At 45.4% G+C, this 25,642-nt stretch overlaps 1 protein-coding gene across 5 annotated transcripts in view; it reads left to right on the top strand.

The window, feature by feature from the left end:
• The window catches only part of LOC101689647 (contactin-associated protein-like 3), a 172,783-nt gene that overhangs the window by 107,602 nt on the left and 39,539 nt on the right, over positions 1 to 25,642 (top strand). For all 5 annotated transcript variants that reach the window (XM_004739491.3, XM_004739486.3, XM_004739487.3 and 2 more), the window contains 4 exons: positions 6,947 to 7,053; positions 10,976 to 11,095; positions 21,606 to 21,806; positions 25,009 to 25,165. In XM_004739491.3, the coding sequence (XP_004739548.1) occupies positions 6,947 to 7,053; positions 10,976 to 11,095; positions 21,606 to 21,806; positions 25,009 to 25,165 (585 nt within the window). The remainder of the gene's footprint in view (positions 1 to 6,946; positions 7,054 to 10,975; positions 11,096 to 21,605; positions 21,807 to 25,008; positions 25,166 to 25,642) is intronic.

A 25,642-nucleotide genomic window follows, 5' to 3' on the forward strand; every position in this document is an offset into this window, starting at 1 on the left:
GAATTCTTGCAACTTTATTCAAACTGTCTTGTTTGTCACACTCTTGGGCTTTCAGGTTTTCTAGACAAAAGGGATGGCTTAGTTTGATGACATTAAATCTTTTCTGTGCCTGGTATGTCTGCCCTTCCTGAAGCGGGACTGCCTTACGTTCCTGTTGAATAAGCAAGCATGCTCCAGACACCCTCCCACATCTGTGTGTGGCCAGCCTCTTCCACGTTCACGCTGTGCAAAGCGCTTTGTGCAGAAAATCTGTTCCCAGTTTAACGGCACTAGTTGGAACCCCATGTTGTGTCAAAAAAGTTCACGTTGTGTTGCAATTTGGCAGTGTGTTAGAAAACCGTAAGTTCCAGTAGCTTAAAATATTAACTCATAAGAACTTGCTTTCCTTAATGCGGATGTTCATGGGTATAGTTTATATTCTGTTCATTTGTAGGGGCAAAAGGAGAGTCAAAGAATTAGGCAAAAACCCTGAATCCTAATTCTCAGATTGTGAAATGTATGCTGGCATAGGAACTGGCTTTGTCTGTAAATTAGAGCTTCTGCCAGCTCTGGAATCCTGATTCTTAGTATTGGGAGGGTGTTCAGAAACGCTCGCTTGGAGGTAGGGTACAGCCCTCGCCAATGGGAATGGCTGTCAGTGGCTCCGCAGGGTCAGGGGTCAGGGGTCGGGTTGTTGTTCAGTTGTGGAGCTCATGAAGCTCACAGGAACTTACTTCAGTGCCCTGGGAATTCCCGCACAAAAGCATGATGCAATCACAGTGTTTCTCTTACATAAGAAATGCATGTTGAGCCTTTGTGCAGAAAGGTCTTTAGCCAAAAACACACACAAAAAAATCCCAAAACAAAAAACCAACAACAAAGTATGCATGAGGTATGCCTCTGTATGTGTGTGTGTGTATCACCAAAATAGAAAGATTTCCCATATCACACCGAAAAATGGTTGTTAGAAGTATGTACCAGCAATGGATAGGGACCTCTGGGATCTGGGATACTAAGTTACCTTCTCCGCTCAAAGCAGAAACTGAGGTTCATGGCAACCGCGTACGTGGGCCTGGAAAGAGCCATTGGCACTTTGGCTGATGTAGCCAATAATTATAATTTTTATGGTTTTCGTGGTTTAACATCAGAAAACATGTCCTTACTCTGCACTGTTAGAAATGTTCACTCTTTCTTGGTGCTTCAGGCCATACCTCCACCTCCATGTTCAATGCACCACGAAGTAGATTCATGTGGAAATATGACAGAGCAACCATCCATGCCAGGCTCTTGCCAGGCACTTGCTCTGTGCTGAGCCCGGCTGTCCGCCAGCCTGCACCTTGCTTGTCCAGAGCCAGTCATGCTTGTGCTCAGGTGAAGCTGAGATTTATGATTGAAATGCAGGCGATTTTGTAACTCTTATCTGTCGGGCAAAGGAGTTAATAATTCATGATGTATAACAGCATTCCTGGCCCAACAGCACAGCAGTTTATGAAAAGATGTTTAAAACCAGCTGGGGATACAGGAGACCTTCCTGAGCTGCACAAGGACTCATGTATATGGTGCTCTGTGCACCACAGGCTCCCATGGCACTGGGAAAGTTGTGGGTTCTTGGGGACAAGGCTTCGGGAATGGGGTTATTGTGGTGAGGGATCATGTCTTATAGCAATCGTGTTTTGGACATTAGAATTTCATGTCCTATAACTCAGGTTACACAGTCCTTTCCAGGTTCCTTTTAGGATCACAGGAATGCCACCTTGAATATCTCTAGGCACGGACTGTACTGATGGGGCCGCTTTGCCCACCTCTGTGGACTTTGGCCAGCATTCATCTTCAAGATGCTAAATGCAACATCACGTGCTCTACATGTTGTTTTTTAGAGATCAGTAGACTGAAGTGGAACTGTGGGGGGCGGGGGTTGTGGAGACATGCGGGACGGGTGCCTAATTTGTGCTGGGACAAGGCAGGGCTATCAGAGAGTAGGGAGAGACACCTACCCTGGGGTGGAAGGTGAGTATGTCAGTTGAGTGAGAGAGGATGGACATCTAGTGAAGTTTCAGCCATGAGCCCAAGCCAAAGTTCTGCCATGAGTCTGCCTGTTTGAACGTGGCTACTGTAGAAATTGGGTGTCTGAGGACGAGCAGCAGGGATGGCAAGAGATGGGGTTGCCTGGCTGGGAAGGGGCTACACCACAGAGGCCTGGTGGCCAGCTCAAAATCCAGACACTGATCTAAGGTTCCCCAGGAAGTCACTGAGGGCTCTGCTAGGAAGCCACTTGCACAGCTAAGCAATACTACTGACGGGGGAAGATGCTTTGGGTGTGGGCCACAGAGAGAGGGTGTGTGGCCTGGAGGCCAGGTAAGGGGATGCATACCCATGAGAGAAGGGATGATAGCCTGAGGTAGGGAAGAGAAAAATGTAGATGACATACACGGTGTTTGGTGAACAGAAGTGCAAGCTGATGAGTGCATGGCTATGGGGGGATGGAGAGGGACCGGTCAGGATGACCCTTGGGTTCTGGCTCAGACATCTGGATAAAAGGTGGTATCACAAAGAAGAAGCACAATTTTTGGAGGCACAGAGTCAAGAGGCTTGTTATGAAATCTGAAGATATTTTGGGAATCATAGAAGTGCAAAATCCTAAATTTTGAGAAGAATCTTAAGCATGACATCTATTGAAGTTTCTGTCTCAATGTGGGGATCTCTTTCTCACCATAGAGAAGAGAATCCTGCTTCTGTTCCATCTTTTGGGAATGAAACCCTTGCCCATTCACCAAATGCTTCATCAGTGTCCTCTTTTCCACCCAGATTTCTACCACGAATCTTCGTATTTCCTGCTCTAAGTCTAGACACAGCTTACCCCCATAGTCCAAGAAATACTCAGTGAATTCCCTTCATTGGCTCTCCTCTAGGCTACCATGTGTTCTCTTAGCAATTGTTTAGAGGTCAAGGCATTAAGCACTATCTCAATCCTGATTGCCCTCCTCTGCACCAATTGTGGTCAACATCTTCCCTAAATATGGAAGGGACCTGGTCCATGCATGATATGTAGGATTCATAACCTCCCTTCCCAAAGAAACTGGTGCAGGCTAAGCTCACTTCATCTGTGTGTAAGCATCACCAGCATGCTGGACTTGTGATTTCCACAATCACAAATGTGAGAGTATGCCACCATTTTAATTTTCTTGCTACAGCTGATGCCTCTCTCTGGTCTTCCTTGTGCATGCTGGGTCCTGCCAGGAAGGTTAGAGGTTTGGGGTAAGGAAGCTGACCTCAGGTGTGTAGAGTCAAGGAAACTGTCCTAAATAGGCCAAGGACATGGGACAACAGTCACTGAGGGAAGGGCCCAGATACAAACAGACCTGCTCTATAATCATTGGAGGTGAAGAGATATTCTTCCATTTCCCCAAGAAGCTCAACTTCTAGTCCTTGGCATGGAATCAGGTGTCTTCCACTCAAATGCAAGAAGACCTGGCAGGAGAGTGTTTTTGTATGTCCTTTGAAAGATATTGGGCTCATTTCCAGCACCTTCCTCCTAAATAGCAAAGGAGTGCTAACTGCATAGGAGTACAAGGAACCCAGAGTTATCTATTCCTTTGACTCCTTGAGAGAAATAGGCATTGAGCTCCAGAGGATAACAAGTACTTAATGTAAGTTCCTGCAAATGTATGAGACTTTTGACTATATTGAGAGCTCTAACTGTATAACAAGAAGGCCATGTGCCTTGTCAGGACCCAAGTAATCTGCCTTTAAATTGATGTTAGTCTTCAGTTCTACATCATTGACAAAGTTGTGATGCATAACATTCCTTTGTGAGGACATTAACAAATTTGTTTTACCCATTCCTTGTTTGATGGACTTATAGGTTGTTTCTACTTTTTGACTCTTATGAATAATAATGTTGATATAAACATGAATGTACAGGTTTTTGTGCAGACCTGTGTTTGTGGTTTTCTTGGGCAGATACCTAGGAGCAGAATTGCTGGGTCAAGGGTGAGTTTGTGTTAACTGCTTGAGGAACTTCCAGATTGCTTTCCAAAGTACCATTTTCTATTCCCAGCAGTGACGTAGAATGGTCCAAATCCTCCTTATCCCTGCCTATCTGTGTTATGATGTCTTTTTGATGAGAACCATTCCAGTGGGTGAGAAGTGGCATCTCGTTGTGGTTTTGATTTGAGCTTTCCTAATGACAAATGATGTCGAGTATGATTACATACATGTATTTTTCATCTGGTCATCTTTTGTAAGGCATCTGTTCATGATTACATACGTGTATTTTCTGTCTGGTCATCTTTTGTAAGGCATCTGTTCAGATCTTTTGACTCTTTGGACCCAGTTTTTAATTGGTTGTTCATTGACCTTATTGTTGAATTTTAAAAAGTTTTATCTATATTTTGGATATCCATCCTGTGTCAAATATGGATTTTGCAAAAGCAGTCTTCTAGTCTGTGGTCTCTATTCTCATTCCCTTAAGTTTTAAATTTTAATGAAGCCCGAATTATCAATTTTTTCTTTAATAGACTGTAACTGAAAAGTCATTGCCATGCCCAAGTTCAGCTAGATTTTTCTCCTGTGTTCTCTTCTGGGAGTTTAACAGTTTGGTATTTCATAATTAGGTCTATGATCTAAGTTGAGTTAACTTGAGGTTCTTTTAATCTGTAATTGAAAAGTAGTTGACATATTGTATTAGTTTTAGGTGGACAACAGAGTGAGTCAGCTGTTACGTACATTATGAAACACTCACCCTGAATGGTGTCATTGCCACATGTCACCACACAAACTTATTACAATAATATTGACTATATTTCCTATGCGGTATTTTTCATCCCTGGCATTTATTTTATAACCAGAAGTCTGTACCTCTCAATCCCATTCACATATTTTGCCCTTCTCCCCTCCCCTATTACCTTGAAACCACTAGTTTGTCCTCATATTTATGAGTCTGTTTCTCTTTTTTATTGTCTTTTATTTGCTCATTTGTTTATTTTTTTCAGATTCAACATTCAAATGAAGTCATACGGTATTTGTCTTTCTCCATCTGACTTATTTCACTGAGCATAATACCTTCTAGGTCCATCCATGTTCTACCAAATAGCAAGATTTCATCTCTTTTATGGCCAAGCAGTCTACCGTTGTGTGTTTATATACCACATCTTCCTTGTCCACCCATCTGTTATGACTATTCAGGTTGCTTCCATGTCTGGACTGTTGCAAATAATGCTTGCAATAAACATAGGGTGCATGTATCCTTTGGAATTTGTGTTTTTGTTTTTCTTGGATAAATCCCCAGAAGTGGAATTACTGGATCATATGTCATTTATATTCTTACTTTTTGGGGGAACTTCCATACTGTTTTCATAGTTGATGCACAAGTTTACATTCCCACCAACAGTGCACAAAGCTTCCCTTTTCACCACATTCTCTATAACACTTGCTATTTCCTGTCTTTTTGATACTAACCATTCTGAGCAGAGTGAGATGAGATCTCATCGTGGTTCTGATCTGCCTTTCCCTGATGATGAGTCATGAGCATCTTTTCATGTGTCTGTTGGCCATCTGGATGGCCTCTTGGGAAACAACTGTCCAGATTCAGTGCTCATTTTTTAATTTTTTATTTGTTTTTCTGATGTTGTGTTATATCCACTCTTTACATATATTGGTTATTAAGCTCTTATCAGATGTATCATTTGCAAATATCCTCTCTCATTCGAAAGGTTGCCCTTTTGTTTGTTGATGGGGCAAAACTTTCTGAGTTTGATGTAGTCTCAATTGTTTATTTTTGCATTTGTTTCCCTTGTCTGAGGAGGCATATCTAGAAAAATATTGCTAAGGCTGATGGGCAAGGGTTTATTGCTTATGCTTGCTTCTAGGAGTTTTATGGTTTCAGGTCTCACATTTAGGCCTTTAATACATTTCGAGTTTATTTTTTTTGTGTCATGTAACAAAGCGGTCCAGTTCTGTTCTTTTGTATGTGGCTGTCCAGTTTTCCCAACATTCATTGAAGAGACTGCCTTTTCACCGTTGTATATTCTTGCCTCCTTTGCCGTAGATTAACTATATGATTGAGGGTCTATTTCTGCACTCTCACTTCTTTGCCATGGATCTTTGTGTCTGTTTCTGTGCCAGTACCATACTGTTTTGGTTACTGTAGCTTGGAGGTATAGTTTGAAATCTAGAATTATACCTCTAGTTTTGTTCTTCTTTTTCAAGATTGTTTTGATTATTCATGGTCTTTTGTGGTTCCATATAAATTTTAGGATTTTTTTGTTCTAGTTCTTTGGAAAGTACTATTGGCCTTTTGATAGGGACTGTGTTCAATAGGTAGATTGCTTTGGGCAGCAGGACATTTTAACAATACTAATTCTTCCAATCCGTGAGCATAGCATGTCTTTCTGTCAGTTTGTGTCATCTCTGGTTTCTCTCATCAATATATTATAGTTTTCCAGGTAGAGGTCTTTCACCCCCAAACACTCTTCTAGGCCCTGATGTCTCAGTTTGCTAATGCCCCATTTGTCAGAGCAGGTCCCAAGCCCAACCCAGATTGAAGAAAGCTAAGCCTCTCAGTGGGAGGATCTGCAGGTCCCACTGCAAGGACAGGGAGGCCGGGAGGGGAACAGGTGCAGCTGGCCGCCTTTGGCCTTTGCTAGCACTTCGTCTCTCAGGTCATGGATGAAACCAATCTTGCCTTATTTGTGAAAAATCAAACACATTTTTTTGGTAGAATGCAATGTGTAAAAAATTGATCTGCTGCCAATACAGAACAATTGGTAGCATCTAGTGGGTTTCTTAGTCTGTGGTGGGTACTGCATTAGGAAACCTTCTTTACAGACTCAGCAGGTTTTGTCCATGGTCTCATTTTTCTCCCGAAGGCCCTGTTGGTACCATGTTTCACTGTAGCAGGTTAGTGCTAAGACACACATTTTCTCCTGACAGAACGTGGGGAAAAGCCAGTGTATCTGTTTTCTTGCAGGTGTTTGCCCAGCTACTGTGAACACGGGGGCGAATGCTTCCAGTCCTGGGACACCTTCAGCTGTGACTGCACGCACACTGGATACACGGGCGCGACCTGCCATTCCTGTAAGCCTCACACCTCGTTGTCCCAATTTCCATGCAGTTCTTTTTCCTTTTTGTGATTTGGTGTATATGTGTCTGTATCTGTGCAACCGTGTGGTGGAAAACAACAAAACCAGTAGGTATTTTAGAGACTAATTTGTGTCTGGTTTGGTTATTTATTTTAGAGGTGAGGAGGGGCTGGGGGAGAGGGAGAGAGAGAATCCCAGCCCTGTATGGAACCTGACATCAGACTCGATCTCATGACCCTGAGATCATGACCTGAGTTGAAATCAGGAGTCGGATACTTAACTAACTGAACCACCCAGGTGCCCTTGTCTGGTTTATTTTTAATCAGTTTTATTTCCTAGTAATGTTATGACAGCTTACAGAAATCCATAGTATCAAATAGGACAGAAAAAATTAAATAAAATAGGAGGCAAAGGAAGATAAGTATAGGAAGATAAAATATAACAAAAAGTAAAAAAACAAGTCCCTCCCCCAATACAAAAGGCAATCTAGATGGCATGGTGGTGTTACTTGTTCTGTTCCTTGGGTTGGACCCAACTTTGGTTCTCAAGTCCTGTCTGCCAAAGTGAAGAGGACAAAGTACTGATGGTCTGTATTTATAAAACCACATGGAGATAGTCTCTGGACGAGCACAGGATGGGAAATATCATGGGAGGAGGGGTTTTCTAGATGTCAGCCAGAAGCCAGGCAAACGTTCAGGTTCCTTGCAATCTTGATACTCTTTGATGATGGTGGTGGTTTACACACTGGGGACTTACTGCGTGCCTGTGTGACCCTCACTCTGTCTAGTTCTGCACATTTCAACTCTTTTAGAGTTGCCCTGGAAGGTAAGTGCTTTATTTTCCACACTGTGTGCTTGAGGAAAGACAGAGGTCAGCTCCTTTGACCGTGGTGACACCACTGCCAACGAGGGCTCTCGACCATCTCTCCATTCCATTTCTTCCACCTTGAATACCAGTCTCTTTCCTGGAGAGTTATTTTCTCAATTTCACAGCAAAGCACACTTTATGGACCCCTAATTCATTACTACTAGAAGCTCACGACAGAGCCCCGAGATCCTCACTGCTTTCTAATTACTAGCTTTTTTTGTCTATGTTTTTATTCTACTTTTTCCTTTTTTTGTGTATCAGTGACATTTCTTTTTTTTTAAATTAATTTATTTTTATTCCAATTCCATTCATTAACACATAGTGTATTATTAGTTCCAGAGGGAGAGGCCAGTGATTCATCCATCTTCTGTAACACCCAGTGCCCATTCCATCCCATGCCCTCCTTAAAGCCCATCACCCAGTGGCCCCATCCCCCTACCCCTTCCCCTCCAGCAACCCTCATTTGTTTTCATAGGCATCTCTTATGGTTTGTCTCCCTCTCTGATTCCATCTTATTTTATATTTCCCTCCTTTCCATTATGCTCCTCTGCTTTGTTTCTTAAATTCCAATTTTGAGTGAGATTACATGATGGTTGTCTATCTCTGATTGACTTACTTCACTGAGCATAATACCCTCTAGTTCCATCCATGTTGTTGCACATGGCAAGATGTCGTCCATTCTGTCACACCACATCTTCTTTGTCCATTGATCTGTCAGTGGACGTCTGGGCTCTTTCCCTGGTTTGGCTATGGTGGACATTGCTGCTATAAACATTGGGGCAAACATGCCCCTTTGGATCACGACATTTGTATCTTCCAGGCAAACACCTAGTAGTGGAATTGCTGGGTCATAGGATAGCTCTATTTTCAACTTTTTGAAGAACCTCTGTACTGTTTTCCAGAGTGGCTGCCACCATTTCTAAGTCCCTTCTTTTGTAGCATGTCTCCCTTCTCTGGGCCTTTAGAGAGACAGCATGACATGAAAATTCCCCAAGCAAAGCTTGGATTATCCTGTATCTAACCTTAAGTGAATGGAACCCCAGGGAAGCAGGCATCATTGTTGGGATGAGAAGGCCCGGTCCCCAGCCCAGGGGGTTCTGCAGAGGAGCCAGAGGTTGGGAGGTCACCCCCCAACCCAAAATCCCATAAGTTCAACCAGAGCAATTCTACCTGCATCTCTATTTACTATTATGGTGCCAGGTAAGAACTTGCTGAGGTAACTATAAGGAGCTGGGCATCTGGGCAGTCTGAGGCTTAGTGACTAGTCTAGAGTTGCAGCTAGGAATGGGGTGGCCTCCTACTTACAGTGTCTCCCCATCACATCGAGCAAGGTGTCCTACACAGACTTAATGACTAAGGCAGAGTTGCTAAAGAGTTATCAGTAACTCTGATTTAAACATTGCTCCAAACAACTCAGATTGAAAAAGTCCCAAGTGTTATAAAAAAGGGTCTTTCACTCGTGGCCTTCACAATTTGATTTGGTCGGATGACTGAACTGACTTTACTCTGATTCTCTATCTACGGAAGTGAAGGTTGGATAGTTCCAAAGCCAAAGGAAGGGATCAGAGACCATCAGATTTTGGTGTAAGTGTCCAGCGAATGTCTCTGCATTCACACATATAGCAGGTGTCTTCCTAGTGTTTCCTTCTCTGCCTCTGGTGCCTAGGCAGGCCCAGCCCCAACCCAATCGTAACCACCATTAGCACTTTATGTCTGTCCCTCTGGACACCCTCCTAGGCAGTTATGAGCATATTTATGTATTTGCAGAAACACAAACTTGAGTGGGCAAACTGCCAGCATTTCTGGGAAAGCAATCCGTGTTGTCTCTGTGGCCATGGTGGCCAGGATGGTGGTACTAGGTGTGTGACAGATGGGGGCCAATCTAATTTGACACACTGATACTCAGCCATAATTTATAAAAGAATGCCATATTTTGTAAAATCCTTGGGCAGGCAGACATGACTTTGATCTTCTTCTGTGAGAAAGGAGAAAATCCCTCTGCCCTGGCTGCCCTGATTCTCCCGGATTCTCTTCTCTTCAAAAGAGGCAGAGATTTAAAAGGTAGATAATTCAGAGAGCTTAGAATATTGTCTATTCTCCACTCATGCTCAGCCCCCTCTGTCCCTGCTAGGATCACTCTGCTCTGTGGCTCTGGCCTGGTACTTGCAGGTCTCTATTCATGGATGCCAGGTCTCAGCCTTAGGAGGACTGAGGGACCCAGTCCACATTGTCCTTCTTTACTGGATGCCATTAGCCACTTCTCAGGTTTTCAAAGGCTCTTTCCTGTCAAGGAAATAAGTGAGAAACGTGGGAGCTATTACTCAGTTGATTAGTCATTTAAACTTATTCCGAACATTGATTAAGTCCATCATTTACCGATGTTAGTCACTTGCCTTGTGATAGCAAAACATTTATTGCTGTATAAAAAATTCAACTAAGAATCGGGATATGTTGAAATTACTGAGAGATATTTCATGTGTGTGTATATATATATATATTATATATATAATTTTGACTTTCAGTTTGCTTGAATAATCATTTGTGAAGCATTTCAGGAAATTTCCTTTGAAAACACACATTATAAATGGAGTGAAGGAGAGTTGCTGATTTATAAAACTCTTCTGGAAAGTAATGCATTGCACAAGTAGATCATTTTAAGTAAACAGAGGATATAATTACTGAGTAATTTAATACATCAATGTGGTTATTAGATAATAACAGATCACTTAGGGAGTCGAAGCCAGTGCACTTCCAAGACTTAAACATCATGCGGCAGAATAGAAAGAGATAGCGTGAGGCCAGTTACCGTGGTTTTGGAATGAATTCGTTGCTAGAGCAGGCAGGGTTCAGATACACATGGTGATAACCTCTTAAAATCTTTTGCTCCAAGCTTCAGGGTCTTCATGATGCCTGACACAGGGGAACACTCCCCTGGAGAAATCATCCCAGAGAGCAAGGCAGAACGAGTATCACTGGGGAAAGCATCCCATACTAAGGACAGGGAGGGATCCAACCCACTGCAGCCCTTCTGAGACCCTTGTCCTTTGCAGCTCTGTTTGCACAGTCCTGTGACGCCCACAGGCACAGAGGGGACTCCTCAGGATTCTACTATATTGATTCAGATGGAAGTGGCCCGCTGGGACCTGCTCTTGTGTACTGCAACATGACAGGTACGCTAATGATATGCTTTACTGTGCCCGTTAAGCTCATGTGATTGGTTGCTGTGTGCAAAACCACGAGGTTTAGCTCCGTCGAGTAACGTGTGTGTTCCTGTGCAACTATATATAAGCAATATTTCATTTTCCCTAGAAACCCATTTATATATGGCGGATGGATACAGGTGTGTTGTAGGCAAGTTCTGCAAAGGATCAGTGCATGTACCGTGGTGAATGACTGCTGCCCGTGAACTGATGCAAATTCAAACGCCTCCGTGTGTGTGTGTGTGTTGGTGGCCACATCCTCTCTTCTGTGCTCATGTCACATTTCGCTGGAAGAAACAACCCTCCTTTACAAACTTCCCATGCTACTCTAGTGGTGTGGACCTGGCGGGGACTTCGACAACCTTAGAGTTTGACCTTGCGTAGTCTGAGACACTGGTCAGAAAAGAGTCAGCTGTAAAATGGTTCTCAGGTGACCCTGTCCTGGTTATAATTTGCTTTCTCTGCTCTGGCTACGTGTTACCCCAATAGGGTTGCAATTTCTGGATAGAAGGAGTCATTTATGGGGAATTGACAATGGTGGTTTGTGATAAGCTGGAAGTTCTGCTGTGGTTTCTACACCTACTCTCACTCCATACACAAAATCTGAGCATTTTGGTGGTGGTGGATCTAGTGTTGATCTGAATTGGATCAATTATATCTTCCAGTCCCAAAACTACCCCCAACTTTGCATTGGATGGATGTATGACTGTTGGGGACTTTGGGGCAAGCATCTTATCATAGAAACTGACCAAAACATTGCAACGGGATAGGAGGTAAATATATTGACTTACTTTATTGAAAGGTATGCAATGTATTATGTATGTAAAGATCTTTCTAGATATCCTGGGCTCCAGTGGTTGTAACAGGCCTTCAACTTACTCAATTTCTGCTTGGTTTTCATGGCTCGAGTGAATGCCAAGAACAGAGAAAACTAAATAAAGATGCTGGCATCCCAGTAATACATTCTACTTTTATCAATCACGTGTCTAATTATCACAGAAGTCTAGGACCTATTAAAGATTTTAATATATTTTGCTCTATGAGCAAAGTTCCTTATACACTGAAAAATTTCGAGATCTGGAAAAAAGTGAAAATGATCCCAGCTGGCACATTGCAAAGATGAGTAAGTTTTCAATGACTGAAGCTGTTTTCTTGATAATTAACTGCTGGCAAGGTTGGTAAGGCTGAGGTCATATCTATTTAAAAAAAAAAGCCATTTGCTGCCAAAAGGCATAACAGACAGCTAATTGCCTGATTGCAGTGTATGGTTATAATAAAAGAAAAATAGTTTAATCATGCAAGTGGACACATGGTCCAGGCTTCACCAGGAAGCTTTCGTTGTGCATATTTATAAAGTGTCTTTGGAATGTACCGCTGGCTCATAGACACTTGTTTTAATACAAATTTCATAACATTGCTGATGTGTTTTGATGATCTGTCATTGCTGCTGCCTTTTCAGAGTGAGCTCACTAGCAGAGGGAAGAGTAGTTACGGTCAAAGTGCGAAGAGAAAGCAAGAACAGATCTCAGGTTTTGATTCTGGGTAACACAAGAAAATACCCGATGACATATAAGCCAGGGATTTTTTTTTTTTTTTTTATCCTGGAGGCAAAAAGGAGCCTCTAAAAGGTAAAAAATCTCTTGATCAATTTATATAAGAGGAAGGCCTTACGGACTATCTCCTGAAGATGCGAATCACTTTTCTCCCAGGTGTGACTCAGAAATGTCCAAGTAATGCCCCACATTGAAGAGTTGAAAAAACAGTGCCTCCCAACACGGAGCTCCTGTGTCCTCAGTACCCGCTGTGCGCTGGGCACGGCGGTAACCGCGGCAGGGAGCGGAGGAGAACATTCCCCACCTCCGGTGTGCGGTGCTCAGGTCCATGCGCAGAGCCAGAGCCCTGAGAGCTGCTGCTGGAGTAGGGGGTTGGTGCATGGCGGCTGGTGCTGTGACGCTGAATACGGTGGGGGCGGGGCGCACAGGCCATGGATGGGGGGAGGGGGTCACAATTTTAAATAGAGCCATCCAGGGAAGCACTCAGTTTGAAAGTTAGGTTTGCTTCCAGAAAACCCGAGCAAGCCTTCAAGCAGAGGGAGTGTTCCCGGGATCCTAATCTGTTGGACAGACGCGGGGCGGGGGACCTGAGGGGGACCCTCAAGTCACGTTGCTGGAAAGTGACAGGTCCATGACTCCCACTGGCAGAGTAGTTGGGGCTTTTGGCCACCAGGCTGTGCCCAGCAGGAGCAAGGAGACTGTTAGTGGGGATGGGGTGGAGCCGGTGGGAATGGAGGAGGGGAGAGATTTGGGGGCCGAAACCATGGACCAATGTGGCTGGAGGAAGACAGACATCTGGAACATCTTCCATGTTTGCATCCGAGCCCTGGAAGGAGGGTGCAGGTATTAGCAGAGGGAAGAGGCGGGTCTGTAGAGGACAGCAGGATCCCCACAGTGAACACCTGAGGTTTGGGTGGCCAGCTGTGCGAATAGTTAGTGGGGACCTGTTGGTCATAAAAACAAGTGCAGTGTGTCATCTGAAAGCCCGCTGGGTAGTTAGAATCTCCTCGGCAATACAAACTTCTAAAAACACATTTTGGAGAGTGACTTTACACATTAATTGAACAGACCAGCAGGATCCCCTTTGCTTTGGGGTGGCTGGTGGATGCTGTCCCTCATCTCACAGCAACATAGGTCTCTGGGTCCCCACACCCTTGTCTACTGTCCACGGAAGGGCAGCTCTGCTCTCAGCAGAATCGGGTTCTGTGGCAGCATCCCAGGAAAAGCTGTGTTTTTATGAAGCTCCCTGAGATTTTCCGATGTACATACAGATTCAGAAGCCATGGCCATGGGGCTTGGATCTTTGGTTTCATTGGCACAGCCTGCCATGTGTCCACCAAAATTAAAATGGAAAGAGGGCAAAGGGCATCACAGAAAGGAGAAATAGAGCCAATGCAGCTGTAAAATTCGGTGCCACTGTTCATTTCTTGGTCTAGACCACGGTTCTGTTGCTCCGTTTGTAAAATTGGTGGAATTTAATGATCACCGCATCCACAAAGGCAGCAGAATCGCTCACATGCATTAAGATAATATTGAAGGCATGAATTCTGTAAATTAAACATCTTCCAAACTCTCTAACTTGATCTTGGAAAGTCTTAGAGCTTTAAAGCGTGCATGTGCGTGTCTGGTAGGAATTCATGAACATTAGGGTAATGATTTAATGATTGATATTGCTATATGTTTTTATTATCAGATAACACTTAAAAACCATGTACACCTTCATATTACTTTGCAAATGACCAAGCAAAGTATAGATCATTGTATCACAAGACCTTTTGGGTAATTAAGTTTTTAGAAATGTTTCTAGCTGCCTTTCATAAATGAAAACCCCTAAGGTTAGTATATTCTTATTCTATGTGATGAATAAATGTCATAAAGTTCCATGAGTTAGGGTTGAGCTGGAGCATGGAACACGCAAGCATGCACATACACACACACATGTGCATGCGTACACACACACACACATACGCACACACATCCTGCTTTGTTAGAAATACTGCGGAGAGGATTTCCAAATAATGTTAAATGCCAAGGGTTTTTATGAAACTCAAAGCCATAAGGAAAGCGCCACACTAAAGACAGAGAAATGCAGACAGAGGCCAACTCAAAGATGCCAAATATTTCCAGAAGCTACATTGCAAAGTTTTTAATCAAAAGTTTAAAACAATCCAAGGTGATCCAGGAAGGACCCAGAGTTACAGTCCCATGAGGTCCCCCAACAGACCTCGTGACAGTGGAAGAACAGATCATGGCCTTCTTCTACCAGGAGGGAAGTATTTCCGCTGCAAGGTCACCTTCTCCATGAAGCTACCATGCCCATGGACAATGAAGTATTCTTTAATTATTATAAACAAATATTCACACTTGGAGAAATATTCAATAAACAAAATTCTAAAGCAATGGCTGCAAGTCTATACTTGGTAAAAGCCTTCCAAACTCTGGTGCCAGAATGTACTCTGAATATATTCTGTATAAATTTTAGTATCTTTAGTATAAAAGCAACCAAAACAACAAAAAAAAGAAACTATTTTGAAGGGACTGTTTATGCAGTTTGTTAACAGATCGATCGCCTTCCTATGCAGAAGAGACAAAATCTAACTTCAGTGATGGCGGGATGAGAAACGTGAGCTCGATGGCTCTGCCCGCAGGGACAGTGGGGTCATCTGTGTCCCTGGAACCCACCCCCGCAGTTGTCCTCTGATGTGTTCCTAGTCGTGTTCCAAACACTGGTCCCCAGACCCGGCACCGTGGAAGAACTTGTCTCAGGGAGACGGCATGAAGGCAGAGCTATGACTCTGCATCAGGTTCATAAGAGTCGGCAGGGGCTCGAGGAACACGCCGAGGGCGTGGTCAGCTGCACACCTGCCCGCTGCCCGGCTCAGATCCTGATTCATCGACTCAGCGTGTTAGTGATCCACCACTTACCATGGACTCTGTCACGCTTGTGCTGACCGAGCCACCATGTTTCTTAAACAGCCTCCTTCTTCCTGTGACAAATTGCGAGTGGCCTCCAGCCAGCGTCATGGTAGAATGGAGGACAGCCAGTCAGCTGCTTTGCATACTCGCCCATTAATTTCAAAAGGAAATTCTCTACGTAATGGGCACTTGTCAAGGCATCCTGCTGTGCTTTTTATGTTTGTGGATTTGTTTGGAATTTCTGTTTCTTTTGCCTCTGTTTTCCTGTAACAGCCTCTGTCTCAGCCCAGTCAAACACCTCCCTTTTCAGTCAGATGTTCAACTGAGGTGTTTGGTCACTCATGCTCACCCCTGAGAGCTGTGCTGCGGGCTTCCAGGGGCCACACCGAATTTGAGTAAGAAGAGGGAGAAACATCTCCCGTTGACCTTCAGACTAGAAAGGGGGACAGATGTAATTCAGCTCACTGAATATATTATGACTATTATAAGTTTGCATTTGCTATTTTAAATATAGGCATACCTCATTTCCTCATTTTATTGCATTTTGCTTTATTGAACTTGGATTCAGATCAAAGGGATTTGCTTTTTTTTTTTTTTTTTTTTTAAACAAATTGTAGGTTTGTGGCAGCCTTGGGTGAAACAAGTCTACTAGCCCCATTTTCCAACAGCACCTGCTCACTCAGCATCTCTGTGGCACATTTTGGTAATGCTCACAGTATTTCTAACTGTTTTGTTGCCATCATATTTGTTATGACAGTCTGTGATCAATGATCTTTACTATTGGGGTTGTTTTCAGGCGCTGTGAACTATGTGCGTCCAAGACTGTGAACTTCATTGGTAAATGGCTCTACCGACTGGCCATTTCCTCACGTAGGTCCCTCTCTGTCCTTGGGATCCCTATTCCCAAGACACAGCAGTACTGAATTTTAGCCAATTAATAGCCCTACAGCAGTCTATGTGTTCAGTTGGAAGGAGAAGCTGCATACCTCCCACTGTCAACCAAAGGCTAGACATGACTAAAGCTTGGTGAGGAAGGCATGTTGAAAGCTGAGGCCTCTGATGCCGGTTAGCCAACTTGTGAATCAAAGGAAATCTCCTGAAGGAAATTAAAAGTGCTACCTCAGTAAACACATGAATGATAGGAAAGTGAAACAGCTTTATTGCTGATACAGAGAATATTTAGTGGATAAGAGTTCCAGCCAGCCATGCCATTCTCCAAAGCTGAAGGCCCTCACTCTCTCTGGTTCTGTGCAGGCAGAGAGAGGGGAGGAAGCTGCAGGCGAAGCCTGACACCAGGAGAGATCCGGGCTTGAGGTTTAAGGAAGGAGGCCACGTCCATGGCACGAAAGCGCAAGGCGAAGCAGCACGCTCTGCCATGGGAGCTGTAGCAAGTGACCAGGAGATCCAGAAGATCCGAAGATCGAGATCATTCCCAAAGGCGGCTACACTGACCAGCAGATTTTCAGGGTGGATGCAAGAGCCTCCCACGGGAAGAAAGTGCAATAGAGGACTTCCAGGCTAGACAGAGGAGTCAGTGCTACCTTCACAGCTTCCACGGACAGCCTGATCCACATTTAACAGCAGGAGTCCACACTAATGACTGAGTGGACACATAAAGCTACACTTAGTATGACCTATTAAGTGACAGGATGACCCTCTGAAGCCCCAGGAGAAGGCTGTGAAGTAGCTACACTTCTTGGGGGTGTCTAGTTGTGTCTCAGAGCATTGTCTTATGTGGAGAAATATTAAAGTAAATCATGCAAAGCTCAAGGCCTCTGAACTGTGACAAGAACGGCAGCCCTTGTAAGGGCCCTAATGCAAATATTGATCCGGAGGGACCCAAAGGGGTGGGGCTGAGACAGCACAGAATCTAGGCCTCTCCCAGGACCCAGGGACAGCCTGCTGCAAGGAGCCATCCCTCTCCTTGGTGAAACACAAGCATCCAATCCTGGGCTCTGGCACATGGACAACATGGCAGGGCCGGTGCCTCCTAGGTCTAGGGCAGGGGCAGATCAGAGCCACTGATTGTCTCCCTCTGGCCCCCACTGGACATTCACAGCAGCTGCTTGGCCTTCCCAGCCCTGTGTGCACATAGGTGCCCATCATAGCCCATGATCTGGTTCTATTTTCCTGGGAGTGTTTTCCTTTGAAATCCAGGATAAGACCCAGGTGCATGAGGCACTCTGGAAAGGTCATGGGCCTCAGTGCTCTTTGAGAACTTGAGCACCTCAGAAAGCCTAGTGGCCACACTACCTGGTGATGTGGCACAGTTTCCTAAAGTTGGGTGAGTGGGTGTTCCCAGGCTTCCCTTCCATTTTCTGTGCAGCAGGAGGATTGGGCTGTGAGACAGATGGGAGCCACCTGCTGTGGTGTTTCCCTCTGGATTGTGATGCTGCGGAGTCCTGAGAAGGGTTGGGGCTGTCCCACCCAGAACACAGTGTTCACGTCATCTTGGTGACTCGAGGGACACCTGCTAGTCTTCCCATCCCTCTGCTATCCTGTGTCACTGTGAGTGCCCGTCCTCCACTGATTCTTCTTCTGCATGTCCCACCACCTCACATGTTGCCTTCCTCCTCGTCTTTGAACTCGAGCACCCACTTCCCATCAGAAGACATGCAGGCATCTGGCTTCATTTCCAAAGAGGTGGTGTTGGACCCAGATTGGACTTCATTTCAGGCATCTGTCAGAAAGGCGATTCTTGACTTCCCTTACCTGGAGATCAATGTCCATCTCGTGAGGGACAGACCAACCACCTACACAGGCATCGGGGTTTTTACAATCAAGCCTTTTTTCTTCTTTTTCCTTGGGGAGATGAAAACAAGCATAGCAGACACACCTTGGGTTCACATTTCCCTGACCGTGGAAAATACACATTCATTTCCTTTTCCCCATTCGACCACCTGCTTTCCCTTAAAAGATGCCTTATATAGTTCAGAGATACAATCCACAGTGTACAAAGTGTTGCAGGTTGCCAAGTGGATATAATTTGGCAAAATAAAAAAGAGAAACTAGGGATGCCATATGATATGGTGAGTCAGTGTTATTTTTTTGTATCCTGCGTATCACACCAAAGTGTCACATTAATGTAGGTTGGTTTGCCCAAGCGAATGGGCCAGGAGCCCTGGTTAGCCTCCCTGCTCGTGTGCAGACAAGAGGCTCCGCTGAGCTGGAGAACGTGATATGATGGGGCCTCATTTAACAGTTCGAAAGTCCTGTTTTAAGTTTTCCCCATTACAGTTAATTTCCCCCTATCTCGTTTGTGCTCTGTGCTACAGTGCATAACAGTGAAGTGTCTTTCCATCATGCTGGTCCCTTCAGTTCCTTGATCTGTCTCCTCATCCTCAAGAGCTTCCGTTATATTGCCTCTCCAGGGTGCCTTCCCAGCTACAGTCGGAAACCTATGAAAATCCCACGTTGTGCCACATCGAGGAAACATAACAAGCCCTTGCTGGGGCCTTGCAAGTGATACTTCTAGAAAGGACATGATTGAAATTTCTCTTTTATTCAAAGGCAGCTTGGAGATTCTTTGAGATTTCCCTTCTCTCCACTCAAGCAAGAGTTCTCTGATTACACTGTAACATGCATGACCATGAGTCCCTCACAGGGCCACGGGCCTGTGGGAGCCCCTCAGGCACAGCGTTTCTCTTTGTGCCATAAACCATGGACATAAATTACCCTCCAGCGTTAGAACCCATGAATCCCCGAGCCCAGCCCCTGGCTTCTCCATCGGTGCTCTTACCCCCTTTTTTCTGGTGGAAGAAACCCTCACCGGGAATGTGAGTAGGTGACTGGAAAAAATAACACCAGGTCCGTTTAAGAAATTTTCCAGGAAAATGTTGGAGTGTAAAATGTCTGGTGAAAACATGATTAAAAGGGGGAGAAAAACCTGTGGGATTCAAGTTGCTATGGGAACACTCAGAGCCCCTTAAACGAGTGGAGAGAGGGGATGATCTATGAAGCCTTTTCTTCCTGACTGACTGACTGACTGACTGCGTTAGTCATGCTGACTCACAGTCTGCTCCTGTCCCTGCTGGATTTTGCATATTTGATGGTGTTTTTCATAGGCTTCGAGCTATGACCCCTGGGCGTTCTCTGCTCTGGGTCTCTGACTGTATTAAATGGGTCCATGAGCTCCAGTGGGGCTGTTAGGTTTTTCCTGGGGCGGGACAGGGAGGGCTGGGTGGGGAGGGCTCTGAGGGTTCCTGGTAACATCGATTTGATTTTTTAACCTTCTTTAGGTCTTAGCCATTAAAAGTAATAAGAACAAACCTCATGTGACTGTTTCCAGCCAGTATAATTTGGAAATATGTCGACCGATTGTGTCTGTACCAGATGCGTGTTCCAGAGGAAGTTATATGTGATTTGATGTTATAAATGAAGTTGGGTTAGGACCACATGAAGCCAGCCTTTTGGCCCCTGAACTGTGGCCCTTTCACACTGTGGGAGGAGCTAGGTTTGGGGGGAAGGTAGAAGAAAGGGGGCTCTTTCTCTTCTGTTTTAAACACCATGGAGTGCTCATCCATTGTTTTAAAATCTCTTTTAAAAATATTGGTAGTCAATGGAACAGAAACAGGTCAGAATTTGCCAGCAGACATTAGTGTGTCATGTTCCTGACAGGAATGGTTGTGTTAGCGACTCCAACGGGCGCCTCATTTAGGGCTGAGCACTGAACGAGATGCTGACACACGATCAATTTTTGTCAAAAATACTGACTTCCTATCGTTTTGCATGATCATGTGAGCTGCTTATTCCCCTCATGTGTCTCTTATGCATTTCTTTGATTACCACAGGAAAAAATGCTCAGTCCAGTGAAGAGTAATATGTATATTAATATAAGGGTATATACACACACAGTAACAATTTAGCTTTCTTCTTACAGTAATGGAAAGATATAAATTAAGGGACAAAATGTTTTATTTATAACTTTGAATATTATAATACAGAATTTTAAGAATTGGCTGCTTGACAATGTTGGCTGCATTCAGGGTAAGACGAATTCCAATAGAGTTCCCATTCCTAATAGTTTAACAGTGTCTCTTATGCTGACTCCAACACTAAAGAGACCTGATAGCTACAAATATTAAAACCCTAAGACACATGAAAAAATGTTCATCATCACTAGCCATCAGGGAGATTCAAATTAAAACCACATTGAGATATCACCTAATACCAGTTAGAATGGCCAAAATAAGTAAGACAGGAAACAACATGTGTTGGAGGGGATGTGGAGAAAGGGGAACCCTCTTACACTGTTGGTGGGAATGCAAGTTGGTGCAGCCTCTTTGGAGAACAGTGTGGAGATTCCTCAAGAAATTAAAAATAGAACTTCCCTATGACACTGCAATTGCACTCCTGGGTATTTACCCCAAAGATACAGATGTAGTGAAAAGACGGGCCATCTGTACCCCAGTGTTTATAGCAGCAATGGCCACGGTTGCCAAACTGTGGGAAGAACCAAGATGCCCTTCAACAGACGAATGGATAAGGAAGATGTGGTCCATATACACAATGGAGTATTATGCCTCCATCAGAAAGGATGAATACCCAAATTTTGTAGCAACATGGATGGGACTGGAAGAGATTATGTTGAGTGAAATAAGTCAAGCAGAGAGAGTCAATTATCATATGGTTTCACTTATTTGTGGAGCATAACAAATAGCATGGAAGACATGGGGAGTTAGAGAGGAGAAGGGAGTTGGGGTAAACTGGAAGGGGAGGTGAAACATGAGAGACTATGGATTCTAAAAAACAATCTGAGGGGATTGAAGTGGCGGGGGGTGGGAGGCTGGTATACCAGGTGGTGGGTATTATAGAGGGTACAGATTGCATGGAGCACTGGGTGCGGTGCAAAAATAATGAATACTATTATGCTGAAAATAAATAAAAAATAAATTAAAAAAAAAAACAACAACCCTAATTCAGATAAAGGAGACTTCTGACTTTCACATTATGTTTAACTGCTCTAACCTAGTCACAGTCCCTGTCTCCCTCCCAACCCTGTTTCTGCCCAGAGGACACCACCTGGACCTCGGTACAGCACAATGGCTCCCAGTTGGCCAAGGTCAAAACCTCAAATGGAGAAAGCCCCCAGCCCGTGTTTTTCAAGTACACAGCCAGCCCTGACCAGCTCCAAGCCATCATAAACGGTGCGGACGACTGCCGACAGGAGCTGGTCCTGCGCTGCAAGAAGTCGAGGCTTTCAGCTGGCCATGGTGAGTAGTGGGAGTCCCTCGCCATCGCGAGCTGCCGTGCCCACCAGTGGCAGGGGCCTGACCCAGGTGCCCATGTCACGATCGGGGCATTACAGAGATGCTTTTCCTCGGAGCAAAGAGCGAGGTCCGAATGTGTGGCTCCTCGCTCAAAGTGGAGAACGAGGTGGGAAGTCTCTTCTCGACTCAAGTGGGTGACGGATCAGTGAAAGCCCCTCACGAGGCCGTGGGACGCCAGGTGCTCAACCACCACGAAGGGCGGCCACGCCTCTGAAATGTTTGGTCTTAGATAGATAGGAGACAGCACGTGGGCTCAGTTATCCAGAGATTCTTCGTCATGGGCTGAGTGAGATTAGTCTCTCGGTCATTATTAATAGGGAGCCTTGTCGGTGTCATGCAGCTCCTCTCACACGGCACACCGGTTAGTGGCTCATTCTTCATAGCACTTCTGTTCTTGAAAATTCTATTTTTGGTTTCGTATTTTCTTCCTCTGAAATACCTCATTTTGTCAGAATGGTCGTCAGGGTCCTCTGAGCTCAGGGTCCGAGCCTGCCGCTCAGCAGCCCCAGGGTTCATCTCCCCAAGACTTTTGTGCTCAGACACTGACCTTGCTGGGACTGAACTGCACAATGTCGATGAAACGTGTGAAGCAAATGCCGTTCGTTGGCCTCGCTGTAGCGTGTGGATGCGTGGTTTGTGCTGGGAGCTTAGTGCTCGTTGTGTAGTTCATGCTGGGGGCTCAGTGCTCGTTGTGACTGGGTTCTTGCCAAACAGATGAGCGAGCTAAACTGCCTTGCTCCCAGGATGGAGAAAGCAGCCTCTGGGGGAAGAACTCAGGGCGGCTTGGGCTGCTGGACCAGGAAAGAGGCGAAGGCAGAGCGGTGTAGACGCCAGCCGCTAGCAGGGTTGGAAAGCAAAACCCCCTTGAATCTGGGAGCAAACTTGTGCACGCTGGCATGTGGTCTGTGCCACAGCCTGGACACACGGCCCGGGTCAGTAGAGAATCCCCGCACGGAGGGCAGGCCTCTCCCTATCTGATTCACAAGGGATTGCTCGGCTGTGCTCCCTCCCACAGCAGTAAATAATGCAGCCACAGCCGCGACCAAACCAAGGCTTTAACTGGGGTTGGGGTGGAGATGGAATGAGGGACGTCATAACTACACAGGCTGGAGGCAGCACTTGCGTGGGCTGTTGCTGCAGAACTCGCACAAACCTCGTTTAGATGGACGCAGTCCAGCCCGTGATCCCAGCAGCCTTTTATTACAGTGTGGGCGAGGCCTAAACACTGCCACCTGACACTTAAAGGGCTGCACTGCTTCACGGTGTGTCATCCATGGGCACGAATGGACACAAGGAGCCTTCCCCAGGAGCCCTCAGTGGAAGGTTATGTAGTGGGAAACCACCCTAGGCAGCGACTGGGAGCTTAAGAGTGTCATGGAGCCGACTGGGAACGGGAGTGTCAGAATCGAGTTTTTCCCCCAAGAATTCCCGTGTTCAAATCCTCGGTTGTTAACAGGTCCCCAGGTTTTATTGTGAGAGGGGAGAAGGTAGAGCCCTGGCTCCTGTGGTGTTCTGGGTGGTTGCTGGGGAGCCATGGGCCTCAGCTCGTGTGAGGGCCCCGCGGCCTTTGCCTGGAGTGGTTGGCAGGTCTCTGTGCTGCAGACGGTTTCGGGGGCTGTGGTTCTGGGGGCCTAGGAGGAGCTTGAGGTCGGCAAGTGCTGATCCCAGGACACTGTTCAGTCTCCATGCCCTGAGCGTTAAGGTCCCTGAGGATTGCCCTTGTGGCCGGAGCAGAGAACAGCCAGCCAGGGGCTCGGGTGCCGGAGGTGTGGGGAGCCCTGTTCCCTTCCCTTCAGCCTCTTCTTCCTCTTCACCTTGTTCTTAATGATCCTTCTGCAAACTCTCTGGATTGCTCCAAGAAACCTTGAGCCAAATGCATTCTGTACCTTGTACAACACTTGCTGGCTCTTACTTGATAGAGGAAATGAGAGATTCAGATGTAAACAAACAATTGTGCATCTGTGGGCAATGATTTCTTTGCTCCTCCATCTATGAAAAGAATGTTGAATAATCCTGTGTTTAAAATGGTGTTTTCAAAAAATATCTGTTGAGTGGAAAAGATCTTCCACCCCCTACAGATAAGTTTTCAACACACTGAGGGGAAAAAACAAACATTGCTGACATTGATTTCTTGGCGCATATTCACCCAGCGGGCCTGCAGTGGGTGGTAGTGAGTGCGGCCCGTGTGCGCCCACTGGGAGGCTGTAGGCAGCAGGTGAAGGCTCATTGAACAGGGAGCTGTAAGGAGTGGTGGTGGCCAGAAGTTAGGGAGAAGGTGGGACATGTTCCAGACTCCCGGTGGGGGCCGGGTGGGACAACCTGAGGGTCTGAGGGAGGGAGCATGCTGAAACGGACAGGCATCTTCACGGGCGGCTGATGGAGGTCCCTTCCATTTCTCCTGCTCTGTCTCTCTCTGTTTATGAGGCACTGTTCCCCTCCACCCTCCTGAGGACCCTCCTTCCCTGTCACCCTGACCCTGCACGTCTGTCCTGGGGCCTCAGCAGAGGACACAGTCTAGCAGAGCTGAGGTGGCTTTTGGCCCTGTTGGAGCATTTGAGCATTGAGCTAGACTGGCCTCATTTGTCCAGAGCCCAGGACCCACCTCGGGCACGAGGGAGGCTTGTCAGGCCATGTCTGTGGTTTCCAGATACAAAGCCAACGTGTCAGTACAAAGTCTTCCAGCAGACTTGGAAGACATGACAGGAGAGTACCAGTGTTTTCGTCCAATAGATAAGAAATCCGTATTTTGTCTCATAATACTACATCTTCCAATGGCTCTCAAACAGCTTTTGGATGCAGTGTACAAATTACTCTGGTTTTTGTTCATTCCTTTTTTTTAAATGACAGTTCTTTCAGTGTTGTGTCCAAATAAATGATGTCATTGGAGTCCTCAAGAGAAATGTGTAGATATCATGCCTGAATGAGTTAGGGACATCTTGCTCGTTTTCTAATAAAAGTAAAACATATGGTGAGAATGTACGTCTAGATGTGGAAATATGTCTTAAACCTTTGGAAGTCCTCTTAGAAAGGACTCTGTTGACCTCTGCTCATCTGTGTTTTAGACAGAGGGGAGTAAATGATTATGCTGGGGAGGCAGACAGTGGGGGGCAAATTAGGCGTCACCTTTCTCATACTTGTCTTTCAGATGGAACCCCAGTGAGCTGGTGGGTTGGAAGAACCAATGAGACACACACTTACTGGGGAGGTTCTCTGCCTGGTGCTCAAAAATGTGCTTGTGGATTACAGGGGAACTGCCTTGATTCTCAATATCACTGCAACTGTGATGCCGCCCGGAATGAATGGTGATTTCCATATGATTTCCCTGTGCAAACTGTAATTCTGTGTTGCTTAAACTGTGTAAGTTAGGCAGACATTGGACAAGACAGTTGTATAAAGAGAATAGATTAAAGTATTCCCCAGCCAGTTCGAGGTGTAAGCTTTGATGTGTATAGGGTAATTAATCTGAGGACTGAGGCGTTAAGGTAGCTAATTCTGCTTACCTGTGAGTAACTAATCATGTCCATTTTATTTTTTTCCTAATAAGACAAGATAGGAATACCAGATTAATCTTTCCCATTCACTGAAAGTACCATTATCAGAGTTCCTACCGTTAAGTTTAACCTGATAGATATGATGACGGCACCGTAACCAACCCCGGCATGCTTGCTCACCTCCCTCACTGCCAGCTGCATTTTTAAATGGCCTCATAGGGGAAATAAAACAGGGTCTAGGGTGCATAAAAGGGGATTATGGGACACAAACCTCTCCCTGTTGCTGGA

The sequence above is a fragment of the Mustela putorius genome, unplaced genomic scaffold (assembly GCF_011764305.1).
Source record: "Mustela putorius furo isolate JIRA1106 unplaced genomic scaffold, ASM1176430v1.1 tig00003845_pilon_pilon_pilon, whole genome shotgun sequence".
Lineage (NCBI taxonomy): Eukaryota > Metazoa > Chordata > Mammalia > Carnivora > Mustelidae > Mustela > Mustela putorius.